Here is a 17130-nt window from a genome sequence, read left to right on the forward strand (position 1 = left end):
GAAGTCAAGTGGACCTCACCTGGAGAGAGCGATATTTTCTTGACTTTTTTCGTAACAGTACATCTCTACAATGTGCTGGCTATTTTCACGATGAGTTTTGGGAACGCTTGGTCCACCAAGCTAGTGAATTTCAGCCCGCTATCCGGCATGCCGTCATTGGTATGGGATCTTTGAACTATCATTTCGCCCAAACAGGAAGAAGCCAATTGCGTTTCAGCAGTAACCGAACCCCTTCTATTGAACCCTTTTCTTTGCAGCAAATCAACAAAGCGATTGCCTCTCTTCAGCAAAATATGAGCGACGACAGTATGGGTCGTCTGCGAGTCGAAACTGCCTTAGTTGCATGTGTGGTTTTGATATCCACACTTCTTTTTCAAGAAAACGCTACTTTGGCCGGTCGTCATCTTTTTTCGGGCTACAGGCTACTAGAACATTATTTGATAAGCCATGGAAGCAACAGTTTGTTTGCTGCTACAATCACTAGAGCCTTCGGTGTCATTCATTTGACTTGGACGCTTTTTACTAGCGCTGAGCCTCCTGATAAGGATGCTCGTCTCCCATTACTAGTCCCTGAAACAATCATACGAGGAGGAGATGATATACAGACGGCGAACGATCTTGTTGTCACGCTGATAAGAATAGGTTGCTCACAAAACTGGGCCCAGGGATTCAACATCGGACCCGCCAGCCCAGATCTCGATATTGATCAAATGGCCATAGTACGCCAGATCCAGCGTATACCGAGTCAAATCCAAGCATATCGGGTGCTTCATGCACATCAGTCAACGCAGCGAGATCTCAGCGCTTTTCTTATCTTGCAATTATGGGCTGAGGTTATCTCTATAACTGCTACCGTTGAGACAGGCCCAGAGCCCCAAGAGATGATATTTGATCGCTATATAGTGCGTTTCAAAGAAGCCCTTGAAATCTCCAAAGAGCTCCTGGTGCGCATCTCATCGACACCAAGCTTCTCAGTCAACCTAGGAGTTATCCCGCCGCTTTTTGTCCTCGCTATGAAATGCCGGGATTGGGAAATTCGTCGACAGATCGTTGACCTATTACGCGTCTTTCGCCGGCAAGAAGGAATTTGGTCGACTGATTTGGCTGCCCTTATAACTGAACGCGTGATTGATATTGAGTCTGCGGGCTTTGGCCCTGGAGATTTGATTCCTGAATCATCGCGCATTAAGTCATTACTAGTTGATGCGATGACGACCAAATCCCAAGTCCGTTTGCGGTACCATTTTGTCAGGGATTGTCCGGGATTTTGTTGCAACCATGCTGAGCCATACGAGGAAGAGATTTCATCATATGCATCGGGCCGCTTCGAGATACTCGAGTGTAGTCGAAGACCGTAGCAGTAAAGGGATGTATAAATAATACGAACAGCTACTTAGGTACAGACGGCAATATACATACTTCTAAGTACTTCATCATGATGTGCTCTCCCCCTTATTTGGAGAGAAAATCCAGAGAAATTTCTCCTATTCATAGGTCATATCCTACGGCCATAATACTGAGCTACACCTTTCAAAATCTATTACCCAGTGATACACAGCGCTAAAGCACGAGGTCTAACCGTTAGCTAATTATTTGGCTAGGGAACGTAGTTACCATTTAGCCTACAATGTGCGAGCGTTTCCATCTCTAAATACACTACGTAACCAGTTGCCTACATATCTAGGTGAACTATTACTGTGAAACACCAAGACCGAAGATCGTCCTTAACTAGGTACACTTTGAAGCATGGTCAGTTCGAAGGGAATTTTGCTTTTTGCCTCCCTTCCATTCACCTCTATTGCCTACTGTTGTAATGCCTGCGAACTTAGTTTGTTCTCTATGTCAAGGAAAGAGGAACATTGGGATGAGTGTATCTATAGATGCTTTGAGATATCGATATCGATTTGTGACTTTTATACCTCGATGCCTTAGAGCTGTTGCTAAAAACACGAATAAATTTACGGCACTAAGACAATATCCTCCAAATGTCCAGAGATGCTCTTTGAAATAAAAACGCTCAAAATGCTCAGTGCGATATTACGTGTCGAAGAAATGGGAAGGTATCAAGCCGTTGAATAGTTTCTGACTTATAAATAACTTTCAGGGGTGATACGCTGGTAAATTATATACTGCAAAAGGTTTCATATACATAAAACGTTGGACACCTCTATCCACTAACAAGAGGATCAGTTGTGAGCGCGGTAGCGACCGCACCCTCAACAGGTGTGACAGTGCCTTCGGAGACAGGAGTATCCGTTTCTGTGTCTTTCTTTTCCTGTTTATCATCCTTTCCGGGAGGCTTCGAGCCCTTTTCCCGCATCGCCCCAATCTCAAAGGCTTCCTCGGGCAGAGGGCGGACATGGGGCTGGCAGATCCACCAAGGCCGTCCATACTCCGCAATAACCGCCTTCGAACCCTTGAGGTTATCATCGGGCTGGATTTCAAACTTTTCAGGAGATGCTTCGTATTCCTGGAGCCCACCTTTGATGGCCTTTTCAAGAACGTTCAAAGTGCGCTCGAAGGCGGCGATATCACCTGGCCGTGACGACGCCAGCGCATCTCGAACATCAGTATGTGTTGCGATCATTGGGCGCAGGACTTGGAAAAGATGACCCTGCATGAAACCGAGGTTGACAGAAGCACACTTCTTGCCGCTCTCCCCCTTGCCGCGCTTCTGTCTCTTCTTTAAAGGGCCATCTGCGTAATCATCCTCGGCATCATTGGTTTCCGCGAATTCGTCGACGGGATCTGATGGTAGGTAGAGAGGCTTCCGCTCTGGAACTGGCTGTTCGAGAACGTATTTATAAATAATATCAAGGTATCGACGCACGATGGCGTCGATTCGATACCCACCCTTTCCATCTCGCCCTCGCCAGTAGTCTCTGCTTTCGGTGCCGACAGGGGGCGGCTTGCTGAAGATTGACGGGTCTGACAGGTTTCCTTCTGCGCTCATCACGCCGTCAGCACCAGTCGCCTCGAGGCACGTTTCAATGTCATCGTAGTTAAGAATATTGCCATTGGCGAAGATCACAGTATCCGATGGCAAATTTTCTCGTAGATAGCGAATGTATGTCCAATCCGCAACTCCGGTGTTGTGACCTTTCTGTTCCCGCCTGCGTCCATGCACAGTAATAATGCTGGCGCCGGCCGATAAAATCATCTTGGCATATTCCAGGGTCTTTTCTTTTGTCTCTTGAATACGGAACTTGACCGTGACAGGAATCGGAAGCTCAGTATGTAGCTTGTGAATAAGTTTGTAGATCAGATCCCAGTCTTCCTGTAGGAAAGCTCCGTAGTGTCCCTTTCGCGCAATTCCCTGCGGGCAACCGAGGTTCAAGTCCACGGCATCGCAATAGGGAACCACGTGCCGGGCTGCCTCTAGAAACTCATCCGGGTTGTTTGAGCAGAATTGAACGAAAAGAGGGCGGTCAATCGCGGGGTTTCCATCGAGGAAAACATCTTCAATCTTTCCTCCGATGGATTTGCGGGTAGGTTGAAAGTGATGATTACGGACACGCTCTTGCTCCCCGAACAGACGGGCATGAAACATGGGAGTGTATGCGAGAATAGGCTTCGGGTCATTTGGCGGCATGAAAGATCGAGTAAGCATGCGCCACGCCTGGGGAAGATATGTGTTAGTCTGTGAATGTAGTCAGATTTTAGGTTTGAACTCACAAATTCAGACCGGTCTACCATCGGCGCAACGACATATTTTGGACTGCCGATGCTTTCATAGAATTTTCGCCCAAAGAGTTTCTCGGGTTGCGGATTTCCGGCCGCGGAGGTCTGCTCGACGCTTTTCTGGCTTGTTTCGGTGGCCATTTTTAGGAAGTGTGACCGGGAGAAGTGGCGAGATAGTCGGCCCAGTGAAGGGCTGAATGGTTTGAAGATACCTATCTTGACTTCTGGAACAAAACAGCTAGAATTGTTCAATCAATAATGCCTCAAGTCGCAAAATATCGGCGAAGCAACTTTTGTGAAAAGCGTATCTTGATCGGAATTACTATCTTCCGCTTTATCTTATCGGGATCCACAATAGGAAGATGCGATCTACGTACTAGGCACAATATTGCAGGCAGTGATGACGATGAAGCATGAAGCTCAAAGAGTCAGTACCGGATTTCGGGGTCATTTACTTCCATTTAAAAGTCAGTACGTCCTTTTTAGCCTCGAAAAACCACAAGACATGAGGCAATTCGCGATATCGTGGTTGGATTGATTACGTAATCTAATATGGAACCATCAGACACAACTAGGATCCATTAGTCAATCACAGCTCTGCAAACAATACATCTTCGATGCAATGATATAATGCTGTGATGATTATGAGCCTATAAACGACACTCCTTAAAAATACATACCTTGATACAGTATATTCCTTTTTGATCACGCATGCATTTTTTTTTCATACAATGTCAACAATGGACGCGTCAACAGGTCCAGGAGGTAAGTCCTGCAGAATCTTCCGTGTGATCAATTCTAATCGTCCTTTAGCTCCCTTGAATCTTCACTTTTCTGAAGATGGTCTCTATGCTGCCCATGTCGGTGGGAAAGCTCTGGTCGTGCATTCAAATGTAGCTTCTGAAAGCAAAGAGGTACAGCTCGCAAGACTTAAAGAAATCCCAGTCAAATCCCTTAAATTCTTCAACTTTGGAAATGCTTCTGGCCTATCACATGATGAGATTGCCCCTAGGCGGCGTATTTTATCCGCCAACGATAGCCGCATTTCGGTTTGGCAGGTCAACCCTTTGGGAATATTTGCCGATATTGAGAGCATCGAGCCAGGGACATTGGCCGTCGATTTTGGGTGCGATGAAAATGAGGTCCTGGTATTTCATGCGTGGAACACAAAGATGAGCATCCACTCATTAGATACTGGCCGCAGCTCAGTCATCAAAACACCCAAATTTGCACATCATCTCGGGTTCGGCTATCGCCCAAAAACCAGGCAACTCGCCATTTTGCTGAAACCGGACACATCTGACTTGCTGACAGTTCACGAGCCCCGCTCTTATGAACTCGTCAACAGAGCTGTACTTTCAACTATCGATGCACAGGGCCTGAAATGGAGCCCAGATGGCAAGTGGATTGCCGTTTGGGATGCTGCAAGCGCAGGCACAAAGGTGCTCATCTTCACAGCTGATGGTCAGCTTTTTAGAACTTATACTGGGCCTTCTGGGGTAGATGATACGTTCGACTTGGGGATAAAACAAATTGAATGGAGTCCAGCTTCTGATCAAGGCACCTGTCAAACATTGGCCGTCGGCAAAGTCAATGGCAATATCGACCTACTCCGAACCCGTACAGTGAGTTCCTATGTGAGTCCCACGTGAATCTTAGCTAATTTCGCAGTTTTCCTCCGCTACAACACTCTCACATGTATTCCAAGCAGACCAACAATGTATCTGGCGCGAACGATATACCAGTGCAGCAGGTGATGCTGAATATGCCGAAACATCCAGCTCCTCTGCATTCAACATGAGTCCTGAAACAGCGGGACCACCCCGGGGTGTCTTGACAATGGCTTTCAGCCCGGACGGTCGTCTGCTAGCCAGTGTCGATACCTCACGACAGAATGTTGTCTGGATCTGGTCGCTCGAATCTACCCCAAGACTCGCATCAGCCTTGGTTCATGAACAACCTGTTAGACAAATTGCTTGGCATGCTTCAACGCCTCAGCTACTGATCAACACTATGTCCAATGGGTTGCCTACTATTCGATGGTGGTCACCCCAAGATCATCCTGTGATTGCGCAGGTCCCCGTTCAGAGGAATGAGAGTGGGAAATACGATATGAAGTGGGCTATAGACTCAAACGTTGACTCTGTATTCTGGTTCGGATCATCGGAAGAACATGTCATTGGATACCTATCTGCCCAAAACGGCGGCGTGGAGTTTGAGGTGCTAAACTTGGTAAGCAGCAAATCCAGTGTGGCCCATGGAGGCAGCCTAGGTCGATAAATGTCGGCATGACTAGCATAACTAGCACAATGACACTGCACTGCCCCAAACGGCCCCCAAATCAAATGTGGAGTCTATATTCGAGTTTATTCCCAAAGAAGTTACCCATTCCTCTTGTATGCTGGATTGTCGACGCACTCCAAGTAGCGCTAGCAGGGGGGTGGGTATAAACACACCCAATTATGCTCAACGTTAGGCTACCACATTTTAAGGGGAAATATTTAAGGCTGGGTGAATCGGCGGTCTAGCTCATCACATGCTCTATCCAACCACACTTACAAACAACCATGGATTCCATCCCGAGAGAATCCACAAAGTATGAGCTCTCCGACCTTGATAGGCTGGCACCTCCAATGATGGTGAAAGCCTTCTTGCTGTACAAGCTTTCGTCCGATGCCTATCTGGACAAGCTGATTACGTCGCTAGAAGAAGGTCTGAAAAACGCCGTGTTTCATATGCCCTTCATGGAGGGATGTGTTCAAAAGGACGAGTTCGGCAAGCCTTATATCCAAACATCCTCGGACTCACGTCTAAGGCTCAGTGTCCGCTGTTTCTCGCAGACTGAACACAAGTCTTACTCCGCTCTGGTGGACAGCTCGTTTCCCGTTGATGACTTGGATCACATTAAGTTGCTGCCTGAGCTACCCGCTGGTCAACAGCAAGTTGGCGTGATACAATTGAATGTCATCCCAGGAGGTGTCATTTTGGGGTTTGCAATACATCATGCCGTCGGAGACTGGACATCTATGGATGCATTTCTGAGTCTCATCTGTCGTAGTGCCAAAGCACATCAGTATGGCGATTCAATGCCAGTGTACACACCCGATCTCAACAGGTTCCCCTTCAACGCTGAGAAGGCCAATTCTACAACCTCTCAAAAGGATCTGCTGGATAAATGCCCTGGATTCTTTGTTGTTGATATGAAAGCTCCTCCTGCAACTGCTTCGTCTGCACCTCCCCCTTCCATTCAAACAAAGATCTACCGAGCAAGCGATTCGGCAGTCCAAAACATCAAACAACAATGCACTTCCCTCGAAGGCGTGGACTACATAACCTCCTATGACTGTATTGCTGCACTTCTCTGGACCTCAATCACTAGGGCCCGACTCCATCGCCACCCCGAAAAACACTCTTCGCAGTCTATTTCAGCAAATCCAATCAACCTCCGTTCCAGAGACCCGGAAAACTCCACCTCGCAGGAGTATTTCGGCAACGCAGTTCTACCATCGTGGGTGGGTCCAGTAGATGTACAGTTGCTACTAGCAGACAATGGCATTTCTATTGCAGCCTCTTTGATCCGCAAATCAATCAATGCGTCTACAGTGGCATCTATCAAAGACTTGGCCAGACTAGTACGATCTCTTTCACCGTCCGAGAGACTGGGCATTCCTATGGACTTTCATAAAATGGACCTTCTGATGAACAGTTGGTATTCTGGAAAAGCTGAAAACTATGATATTGGAACTGGCTTCCCCTTTGCGTTCCGTACACATCGACCGAATACTGGTGCTTGCTGTTTGATTCTTCCTAATTTCAGTCGCTCGTCTACGCGGGTGTATGAGATATTTGTTCAGCTTCCAGCTGAGGAGCATGATTTATTACGGGAAGACCCTATATTCTCGGCTTGTTTTGAACTTTTATGTTAGACCCTGCGGTTGATCTTGTAAAGCTCTTGCCCGTTCTAACGATGCATGGAAAGGCTACCCCGAGGTGGAATGATTTCACGGGAGATACACAAATAACTCTTAAGGATCGAATTTGATGCTCTCGTTTATTGATCACGCTTTTAAGCCATATGTTTTGCAATGTTGGAGGAAGGATCTAAAGCCGCCAATTAGCTTACCTATCAATTCAAAAGTTAGGGCATGAATGGAAAAAGACACTTCAGTCTTCCACAATTTACTCAATGAAGAAAAATCAGAACAAGAAGGAAAAGGCTTGAAGAGGGTCATCAGTTCCATTTATTGTTGATATTGAAAAGGGATTGGAACAACTCAAAATTAGCAGACATTGATTGATCCCCAGTTGTTCCCCCATAAATCAAAGACACCTGAGGCAAAAATGATGTCAGCCATCTGACATAATCAATTCGGATCAACCAATCACAACGCCGGGACTAACCGATCAAGGGCTTAGGGCTCAACTCAGTCACGCCCCACTCCCATTTTCGCACTTGAGCGGCTTCTGGGCAGCGCTCTCTTTCTTTGAACCATCCTCTCCATCCGACAAAATGGTGAGTCCCAAGCACCCACATGCCAACCCAAACACACCGAAACTAATCGATATGTGACAGGCGCCCGCAGCAACCGGAGGCAAGAAGCAAAAGAAGAAGTGGTCCAAGGGCAAGGGTACGCAATCACCATCCATGCGACCGTGACGATTTCCGCCGAGTTCCCATCAAACATGAACGAAATCGTTGAACGAGCTGGGAAAACATCGATCCGAAACAAAAGAATACAACAATGAGACTAACGTTTTCCTACAGTCAAGGACAAGGCCCAGCACGCCGTCGTTCTCGACAAGACCACCAACGAGAAGCTGCAGAAGGATGTTCAGTCTTACCGTCTGATCACCGTCGCCACCCTCGTCGATCGTCTCAAGATCAACGGCAGCCTTGCCCGCCAGGCTCTCAAGGATCTTGAGGCTAGCGGCCAGATCAAGAAGGTCGTTGGTCACTCCAGCATGTCCATCTACAGTGCGTTTCACTTGTCTATTTTTTCCAACTCTCGAACTCGAATACTAATCATTTCTCTCAGCCCGTGCCGTCGCCGCCGAGTAAACGTACCGTCTCTCGTCTTTTCTCGCGGATTTCTTTTCCTTGTTACGAATGATATCATTTACCATGGGAAGCCCGGCTGGGCGTGATGCATAGTGGATACGTCTCTTGAAGAGTGTGGAACATTCCTGCTGCTTGTATCAGGTAGTGCGAACTGAATCAAAAAATCTACAAAACTTCTTCAAAAGGATACGTCATTTCACTCGTAGTGTTTCTCTTTTCGCAACTAATCCGAGTACTCTACTTCCCCTTCTTGAAACTAATCTACTCCATCAAACTCCTCTTCGGTCTCTGTTTCTGCGCACTTTCACAAAGAGGCCATGGCTCTCCCGTGATCTCGCCTCCAACCACTTTCCCCGCTTCGAAATACGTCTTGTGGTTTCGGAAAAAGCCAACCCACCGCCTGACCGTCGCCTCAACCTTCGCCTTGGCCTCACGCAACTCCTTCTCCCGTCGGATTTTTCTCTGTGCTGGTGTCACAGTCTCATCAGCCACATCTTCGATCGGCATAAACATCGTCTCAACACCGCGCATGTCAGCCGTAAGATCCTCTTTAAAGCACCCTGTCACAAAAGCCCGCGTGGCGTCCCGCCCCGCGAAAAAGTTGTAGCCCCCGCCCGGTCCGTAGATCATTCTGTTTGCTGAGACATCAAAGACTGTTCCGTTCACAGCCACGTAGAGGGGGATGGTGGCGTCGGTGCCGTTGTAGAGAGAGAGTTGGGCGGGTGTGAGGATTACCGGGCCTTGCTGTTGTCGCTCTGTTAGTCTATGCGAACTCGTGGAGATTGTTGGTGAATGTATCCGGGGAGTCTCGTACCACCCACTGCTTCACTACTGGCCACCGTGTATACCATGGTCTGTAGCCCCATATCACGGACTCAGAGTCGGTCATGTAATAGGATAATCCGAAGGACCCAATTAATAGAGCTGTAACCACGCGGATTATGTCCAACAGGCTGATGCCGTGGTCTTCATCGCTGGCGCTGGATTGCCGTCGCGGTTGCGGTGTGTCGGGCTCATTGCTGGATTTCGCCGTGGCTATCGGGCGCTGACGTAGTTCTGACATTCTTGGTGTCTATATTGGTGATTGGTGAGTGTCAAAGATGATCATTAGAGTTGTTGTTGTTGGGGAAAAAAGACTTGGCTGACAAAGTATGGGGATCCGCGAGATATATCCACAACTCAACCGCGTACGTTTGTACAACCGAATGGATTTTTTAAATCTTATGATATATTTTCTTGTAGCATCCATGGATGTGGTAGGTTTTGGTTTTGTATTTTGGTCTGAAATTCATTGGCTTTTTCGAGCTACGGCATTCGCTAAAGATACAAGATGTTTGAATTCATAACGCAGCCATATACATTTCCATTTCCTTTCCGGGACGTCTGCGTTTCATTTTGATCACTTGTTTTCAGTCACAGCGGCCCCATGTTGGGGTGCAGACCCTTCTTCCCAGCTACGGGAGAACACTTCATTGAGAGCGTCCTGGAATGTGCGACAGTTCATGTCAATCAACCCCCGTTTGTCTTTTGCTTCGGGGTTGCGGATCACGGAGACCAAGCAGAGATACCTTCAAAATATTGTCAGTATAATAAATCAATGAAGTGGCAGCCGAAATAAATACTTGTTCATCTCCATCAGGTGGATCATAGTTTGGTCATGTAGCACTACATGACTTTCCGCTTCTTGGATTTGGTCGCCTAGTCGTTTGCGCGCAGGATGATCCCACGAGTACAGCTCAGATATATCCACGATTACATCGATATAGTCTGAGCACATCTCGTAGCAAGCCATATCTACTGGGCGGGTATCAGAGGCGATATATATTTTGCTCAAAACATCGAAGAGGTAGGTCTTTTCGAAGCCACAGTTGTTGGCTAGGGTGTTGATAAGATTCTCGAGTGTGGACAGATTGGGGATCAGCTTCTGAATCACTTTGCTGAATGCCTCGAACACGGAGTAATCATAGATGGATGTGAGGTAGTAGTGCACTGGTGCATTCTCATATCCAGCGTCGCTGAGCTCGTCTGAAATGCGCTGGACAATGTCCTGGAAAGTATCCGTGCGGTACTCATCGGATAGCCCATCCACCTTGTGGATGAAGACTTCGATGTTAATACCTGGGTAGAACTGCTGGACAGTCAGGATAGTACGGTTGAGCCGCGCCACCGAGTCCAGGTAGTCATCCTGTGCGTCAATAACCCAGACCAAGGCACCTAGGCTACCGAAGATGTCTTCGAGGTCAAACGCAGACTCAAAATACTCGAGCTGACCGGGGAAATCCCAGACTTGGAAGTCCATAAACGAACTGTGGCATCTAAGTCAGCGGAATGCACGCGCAGGTCTCACAATAGACTTACTGGATCGAATCTTTCTGGATCCGCGTGGTGGATTCCAAAAATAATGTTTCATTCGGCGGCATTTTATGAAACACCACGCTAGCAATAGATGACTTCCCGCTCCTTAGGCGCGCATTGTCAATAACGAGATTATTCAAGGATCCACAATAAACCTACCGGCGGAGTCCCATTAGAAGAAGACGAGGTTTCACATCGGGGCCTTTGGTGTTTGGCACAGAAGCCGACTTGGCCTGAGTCGGCGCAGCTACTTGGTTGTTTCCCTGTAAATTTTCCAGAAGGCTTAGCTCGGCTTCGGTTTTGCGAAATGGAGGTTGACGCCGTCGCTTCCAAAAATCGAAGTCACGTCCGATAAAAGGGCCGTGAGGCCGGCTCACGCGGGCAGCCGGTGAGTCGGACATGCTGATCACAGAAAGGGGGGATGCATTTTTTTGGTGGGAAAAATAAATAGAAGACAAGTGTAGAGATGTCAAAATGAAGAGTTCATATGTTGGGCATACGATGGGAGAAATCAACCCATCACATGTTGGGAAAGTAGGGCATTGGGCAATCAGCGAACCCGACCAGGCTGCGATTCCTTGGAACGGCAGCAGGGAGAAATCCTGAGGCTTAAGATAGAGCCGCAGCAATTTGATGCGGCACTGTCTTGCGACAGCCCATTGCGACAGCAACCGTTGCAAATGCTGATAAGTTGGAAATTCCTCTTCCTTACCTATTCTAGAAGCCCGGTTCGCTGCGACGGCCGGTGCCTATTTATCCGCTGAGGGATCAAAAAGGCCCGGAACCAAGCAGGCGTCTCACAACGGCCCGTGCAGGGATGTAGCGGCACGGTGACTAACCGAGCTTCACAGAATGGGCCGGCCGTGGTTCAAGGAATCGAGAATTTAAGGGAAGTATGGGTTCGCGGGGACGTATTTTGCAAAAGGGGAAGACTCTTACCTCCATTGGATAGGTAATTACCTACATAACGGATGTTAGATTTACAAGGTGGACGGACATCAGTGAAGCAGCGGGTAAACGTACCAAGCAATTATGATTGTAGTAGACAGGGGAAACCAGACCAATGCAAGGTCAGGATATCTCCGTGATCACGAAGAAGAATGCTGAAAGGAACTGGCCGAGCTCAATTTAACGGCAAAGACCGAGCGTTGACTCCGCATGTGCCGATCTCGCCCAGGATGAAAGCCGCAGGATCCTACTTTGCTTGGTATGGTGGTACAAGGTCGGGTATCTGCAGTCAAACCTGTATCATGGTCCCAGTGTGTCAAAATCGGTCCGCGCCAGGCTTAATTGGAGCGATCGTTTGAGTAACCTCTGTGCTTTGTGTGCGAGAAATGCGGGGGTTTGGAGTAGGTCGGAGCTGCGAGATGAGGTGAGGAGTGATTGCACCAATGTACGACACGGATATGTGGTACAGCCGGTGGATGGAGATACTTTGTTCGAGACTTTCAAGACTTGTTTTCGATCTGAACAACTTCTTTTCGCGGAATTGTAGTCGAGGGTGAGAATGGAGGAGAGGAGAAAGGCGGAGCCGTTATCGAGATCGCGCTATCTCTTATCGGTGCTATCTGATCACCGCCTTAGATATTCTGCCGCAATATTCGAATTGAGGTTTAAGAGGCTTACGGCGTCGTTAACTGTGGGTTTCCAAATTGGTGGTCGACGACTACTAGTCTGACTAGTAGTTCAGTATTCCATAGAAGGAGAAAAAAAAATGTTTTATTTTAAGACTAAAAGCTTCCAGTTCATAGGTTCATGCTGCAATCATCCTGCGTTGTCCATGGCTATGTCCATGGGCATGTTTACCATCTTTATGCAGATATTCGCTGATACGGTGTTTCGCCTGTGGTGGTGCCTCCTCTTCTTCCTCTTCATCTTCAATCTCAAACGCAGGCCACTCTTCCCAGCCATCTTCCCACATCTTCGCTAACTTATCTGTCTTTTCATCTCTGGTCATCTTCTTGTTTTTCATCACCTTCTCCCACTTCTTCATATCCTTATCATCCAAAAGACACTCATCAAGCAGAGCGCTAATTCTCTCTTTGTCAATACCCTCTCCGATGAAAACGAGCTCCTGGCGCCGATCACCCCAAGGACCCTGGAAATCATTTTGAATAGATTCCCGTACATCCTTGTCTTCGGGCCAGGCTTCATCGGGGACTTCAGCAAACCAAGGGCCACCACATCCAACAGTCATCATGCCACCGGCTTGGCTCCATTCGCCGAATTGCCAGGGTCGGGTCGTGAGCCAGAAGAAGCCCTTGGAGCGGAGGACTGGTCCAAAGGCCGGGTGTGTACGCTTGTTTTTCAGAATGTCTGCCGGGTCAGGCTGGTCAAAGTCTTCCACTGACTCCGAGTCTGACTCTGTGTCCATTGTATCTTCATCTTCCTCTTCCTCGTCATCTTCTTCCTCTTCCTCTTCGTTATTCTGAAGAATAATGAATTTGTCATGGAGAAGAGCGAAGATACGGCGAGGATGGAAGGGCCGTCGCGCAGTGTAAACAAAGTTGTTGATGCCATATCTGTGTCGCTGTTAGTATCTCGTTCGGATAAAATAACCACCGCACTTACTCCAAGGTCTCTGGCTTCGGCGCCATCCGTTCACCATTTCCGGTCGTCTGGACCGTCATCTCGTGCAAGCTCTGCAGCCACCCAGGACCGGAAGCAGCCCGGACGAAATCGAACTTATTGGTATTGACGATCTCTCTGACATCTACCTGCGAGTAATTTGACTCGAGAACTCTCGCGCCTGGGTTCAACAACTTTAGCAGCTGCAGGATCTTGCTGCGTGTTGCTTGATCCACTGTTTCAATCTTATTGACAATCAAAACATCTGCGAACTCGATCTGATCTACCATGAGATCTGAGATTGTGCGTTCATCCTCGGGCACAATTTCTTCTCTCCCATAACGATCGGACAGGAACTCAGCTGTGTCAAAACTGGATAGCAAGTTGAAGGCATCGATCACAGTGACAGTGGTGTCCAGTCTAGCCATAGTGTGCAAACCACCCATATCCACACTATGGCAATACGGTTAGCTTCTCGAATGCGAATGGAACAGCGATGTGAGGAGCATCATACATTTCATTAAGAATCTTCTTTGCATCGGCATCGTCATTCCCGATCTGATCCTCGGCCTCTAGCATCGCAGTGCTAAACTCGGCCGTGAAAGTTTCGGCCACTTGCATGGGCTCCGAAATGCCTGTTGATTCGATAATGACATATTCCACCTCGTTTTGTTTCGTCAAGCGGGCCAGCTCTGCCAACAGGTCTCCTCGCAAGGTGCAGCAGATGCACCCGTTTTGAAGTTGAATGAGCTTCTCGGTGGTTTGGGAAACTTTGTGGTTTTGGATAAGGGCGGCATCAATGTTTAGCCTGTTTGGAGAGGAAATATTAGTATCAGGTTGGTATCATATACTGGATAAAGTACTGACTGGCTCATGTCATTAACAATCACAGCAATTCGCAACCCATGGTCAGGAGACTTGAGAATGTGCTTGAGGAGGGTCGTCTTGCCGCTTCCCTATACGCGTGTGTTAGTTCCCTCGCGTTCAAGCCAATATGTATACAAATGAAGTTACTCCATACCAGAAATCCCGATAGTAAGGTCACAGGCATCTGCCTTGCCTTGGGCTTATGCTCAGTGGGGGTGGGGACATGATACCCGACTGACTCACTTCCCGAGTCAATAACCATTATGACGGGACTTTTCTTCGCGTATATAATTAGAATGTCAAAAATAAAGCACTTCTAGAGATTTGAGTAGAGATTTGAGGATATCACTACAGCAGCACCTTGCGGGCGTACCTTTTTATCTCTTCCAACGCCTCGTCTCCAAGTTCCTCATCCTCTGACGCCGCTGGTTGCATTTTTGATGCCGTACAGATATCGATACAGGTCCCCCAAGGTTGGAAGTATACCAGTGGGGTCTTGAATTGTCCAATGATGTATTTGATATCAAATTCTGATGATAAATACCGTCCTCTAAGTGGTTGGCGTTGACGGTCCGCAAGGTACCTGGCTGGCGCCGCTGACTTTCACGGTCCTTGGTATGACGACATGGGCTAGTAACATCATAATTAACGGAATTTTGATTGGGTGTCATTCTTTTTCTTTTGGCTGGATGCTTGACTTCGGGATAACTGGGATGTTCATGCCCTTAGGGTTGATGGTAAATGTAGGGTTGGAGATAAACCGAATAAAACACATATAGTGACTAAGAATGCCAATTTTTGGATGGGTCACACTAACATATTAGGACAAATCTAACTATATCTAATGACGTTTGTAGAAAAGAAAGTCTGATATGCCAGGGCTGATATTAGGGTGCTAATTGACAAGAGCATGGCAACTCAAACCATTGGAAGTCTTATTCTATGTACTCGATGAAACTATTACACAGTTCATCGAAGAGGCTTTGAACACTCTTACATATTCTGTCAAACCATCAATTGAATAACAGGATATCTTTCATAATGCAAAAAATTTGCATACAACCCCATAAAACAACAATCCTAGTCTTCCTGGTCCAAATCAACATGCAACAAGACGTTCCAGCTATCTATATCCATAACCCTGTCAATTAAATCCATTAAGTCCGCTCGCACTCAATGTTGAAATAGTCCGAAAACATGTACAAACTCTCAGAAACGACATCGTCGACCAGATCGGGGCTCGGCTTGATGCACGGACACGGCCCGATGGCAAGCAGATCGCCGATGAGGTTGTACGAAGTTCGAACTTCAAGTTCAAAAGACAATTTAAGTATAAAGGAGACTGAACTTACCCATAACTCCTAATCCGATCTGTGGTTCGATCTCTATATCCTACATACTCAATTAAAACCTCCCAAGTTGATTCTCAGATCGAATTGGTGACATCATCATCATAAACGAGCTCCTTTCTCAACATCAACCTCAAGCCCAAGCTCCTCCCACTCCAATTGCAATCCCAATCCCCCCAAAATGACCGACTTGGGGACCTACACCAAACCCCTCGCCTACCTAGGCCTCTTCACCCTAGCAACAACAACCCTCTCCTTAATCCGCCAAGCAACAATCTTCCTACGCCCCAGCACGCTACTAAAAACGTACAATCCAACGCGCAAAAACTGGGCCCTCGTCACCGGCGCAACAGACGGTATCGGCTTCGGTTTCGCGCAAGAGCTCTGCGCCCGTGGCTTCAACGTCATCCTGCACGGCCGCAGTGTCGAGAAACTGCAGCGCCGACAGCGCGAGCTGCAGGCTGAGTTTCCCGATGCGAAGCTCGGATACGTCGTGCGCAATTCGCAGCATGTCACTGCTGATATTGACGGCGTGGATGCAGAGGTTGGGGAGATTTTGGGCGGTGGGAAGTTGACTGTTCTTGTTAATAATGTTGGTGGGGAGACTAGGCCTGCTACGCTGCTTAAGGAGTATACTTTTGAGGATGTGCGGGATACTGTTTCGCGGAATGCGATGTTCGCGATTCAGATTACGCGTGTGCTGACTAGGCGGTTGGAGGTGGATGCGCCTGGTCTTGTGTTGAATGTTTCTTCTGTTGCGGCGTTTGGGTTGCCTTATATTAGTGCTTATAGTTCGTCGAAGGGGTTTGTGGATTCTTTTACGAAGTCTTTGCGCGCTGAGTTTGCAGCTGAGGGGAACGCGGTTGAGGTTATGGGGTTGAGAGTTGCTGAGGTGAGCACTTCTGGGTATGATGTGAAAAGTAATTTGTTTGTTCCTGAGGCGAGGGTGTTGGCTGGTGCTAGTTTGGATCGGGTTGGGTGTGGGCAGGAGGTTGTGTGGGCATATTTCTGGCATTGGGTGCAGGGCTTGTCGTTTGATATTCTACCGCGCTGGTTAATGTTGAAGTTTGCTACGATGAAGCTCAAAGCTATCAGGACTAACATGGAGGCCAAGGCGAAGAGTACTTGATATTGCTGCCATGGGCCTATTCTAGTTGTATTCTAATTGTCTGCGCTGTTCATCTGCAAAATTGCTGCCATTGAATGTACAAAATTATCTGCAATTGAAGGAAACATTACAGTAGGTCTATG

At 47.7% G+C, this 17130-nt stretch overlaps 9 protein-coding genes across 9 annotated transcripts; 5 read left to right on the forward strand and 4 right to left on the reverse strand.

Moving 5' to 3' along the window:
- Positions 1 to 90: 90 nt before the first annotated feature.
- Positions 91 to 1358, forward strand: N7529_005284 (uncharacterized protein; the record flags this gene model as incomplete). The annotated part of the gene is made up of 2 exons (XM_057240811.1): positions 91 to 159; positions 258 to 1358. The coding sequence occupies 2 exons, from the start codon at positions 91 to 93 to the stop codon at positions 1356 to 1358; spliced, it is 1170 nt and encodes a 389-aa protein (XP_057100106.1).
- Positions 1359 to 2167: 809 nt separating this feature from the next.
- On the reverse strand, positions 2168 to 3822 carry N7529_005285 (tRNA-dihydrouridine synthase family protein; the record flags this gene model as incomplete). Its single annotated transcript, XM_057240812.1, has 2 exons — positions 2168 to 3619; positions 3676 to 3822. The coding sequence occupies 2 exons, from the start codon at positions 3820 to 3822 to the stop codon at positions 2168 to 2170; spliced, it is 1599 nt and encodes a 532-aa protein (XP_057100107.1).
- A 599-nt stretch (positions 3823 to 4421) lies between these two features.
- On the forward strand, positions 4422 to 5961 carry N7529_005286 (WD40 repeat domain-containing protein; the record flags this gene model as incomplete). Its single annotated transcript, XM_057240813.1, has 3 exons — positions 4422 to 4446; positions 4495 to 5306; positions 5353 to 5961. 3 exons carry the CDS (start codon positions 4422 to 4424, stop codon positions 5959 to 5961), a joined length of 1446 nt encoding a protein of 481 aa, XP_057100108.1.
- A 287-nt stretch (positions 5962 to 6248) lies between these two features.
- On the forward strand, positions 6249 to 7607 carry N7529_005287 (uncharacterized protein; the record flags this gene model as incomplete). Its single annotated transcript, XM_057240814.1, has 1 exon — positions 6249 to 7607. The coding sequence occupies one exon, from the start codon at positions 6249 to 6251 to the stop codon at positions 7605 to 7607; it is 1359 nt and encodes a 452-aa protein (XP_057100109.1).
- Positions 7608 to 8191: 584 nt separating this feature from the next.
- N7529_005288 (40S ribosomal protein eS25) lies at positions 8192 to 8740 on the forward strand (the record flags this gene model as incomplete). The annotated part of the gene is made up of 4 exons (XM_057240815.1): positions 8192 to 8194; positions 8255 to 8309; positions 8447 to 8656; positions 8718 to 8740. The coding sequence occupies 4 exons, from the start codon at positions 8192 to 8194 to the stop codon at positions 8738 to 8740; spliced, it is 291 nt and encodes a 96-aa protein (XP_057100110.1).
- Positions 8741 to 9001: 261 nt separating this feature from the next.
- On the reverse strand, positions 9002 to 9803 carry N7529_005289 (putative heme/steroid binding domain protein; the record flags this gene model as incomplete). Its single annotated transcript, XM_057240816.1, has 2 exons — positions 9002 to 9484; positions 9555 to 9803. The coding sequence occupies 2 exons, from the start codon at positions 9801 to 9803 to the stop codon at positions 9002 to 9004; spliced, it is 732 nt and encodes a 243-aa protein (XP_057100111.1).
- Positions 9804 to 10139: 336 nt separating this feature from the next.
- N7529_005290 (GTR/RAG family Ras-related GTP-binding protein) lies at positions 10140 to 11496 on the reverse strand (the record flags this gene model as incomplete). The annotated part of the gene is made up of 4 exons (XM_057240817.1): positions 10140 to 10308; positions 10363 to 11046; positions 11099 to 11200; positions 11255 to 11496. 4 exons carry the CDS (start codon positions 11494 to 11496, stop codon positions 10140 to 10142), a joined length of 1197 nt encoding a protein of 398 aa, XP_057100112.1.
- A 1352-nt stretch (positions 11497 to 12848) lies between these two features.
- On the reverse strand, positions 12849 to 14792 carry N7529_005291 (uncharacterized protein; the record flags this gene model as incomplete). Its single annotated transcript, XM_057240818.1, has 5 exons — positions 12849 to 13617; positions 13667 to 14116; positions 14178 to 14471; positions 14531 to 14619; positions 14685 to 14792. The coding sequence occupies 5 exons, from the start codon at positions 14790 to 14792 to the stop codon at positions 12849 to 12851; spliced, it is 1710 nt and encodes a 569-aa protein (XP_057100113.1).
- Positions 14793 to 16060: 1268 nt separating this feature from the next.
- Positions 16061 to 17008, forward strand: N7529_005292 (putative short chain dehydrogenase/reductase; the record flags this gene model as incomplete). The annotated part of the gene is made up of 1 exon (XM_057240819.1): positions 16061 to 17008. The coding sequence occupies one exon, from the start codon at positions 16061 to 16063 to the stop codon at positions 17006 to 17008; it is 948 nt and encodes a 315-aa protein (XP_057100114.1).
- Positions 17009 to 17130: the final 122 nt, after the last annotated feature.

Source organism: Penicillium soppii (genome assembly GCF_028829465.1).
Source record: "Penicillium soppii strain IBT 18220 chromosome Unknown utg000004l, whole genome shotgun sequence".
NCBI classification, from domain to species: Eukaryota; Fungi; Ascomycota; class Eurotiomycetes; order Eurotiales; family Aspergillaceae; genus Penicillium; species Penicillium soppii.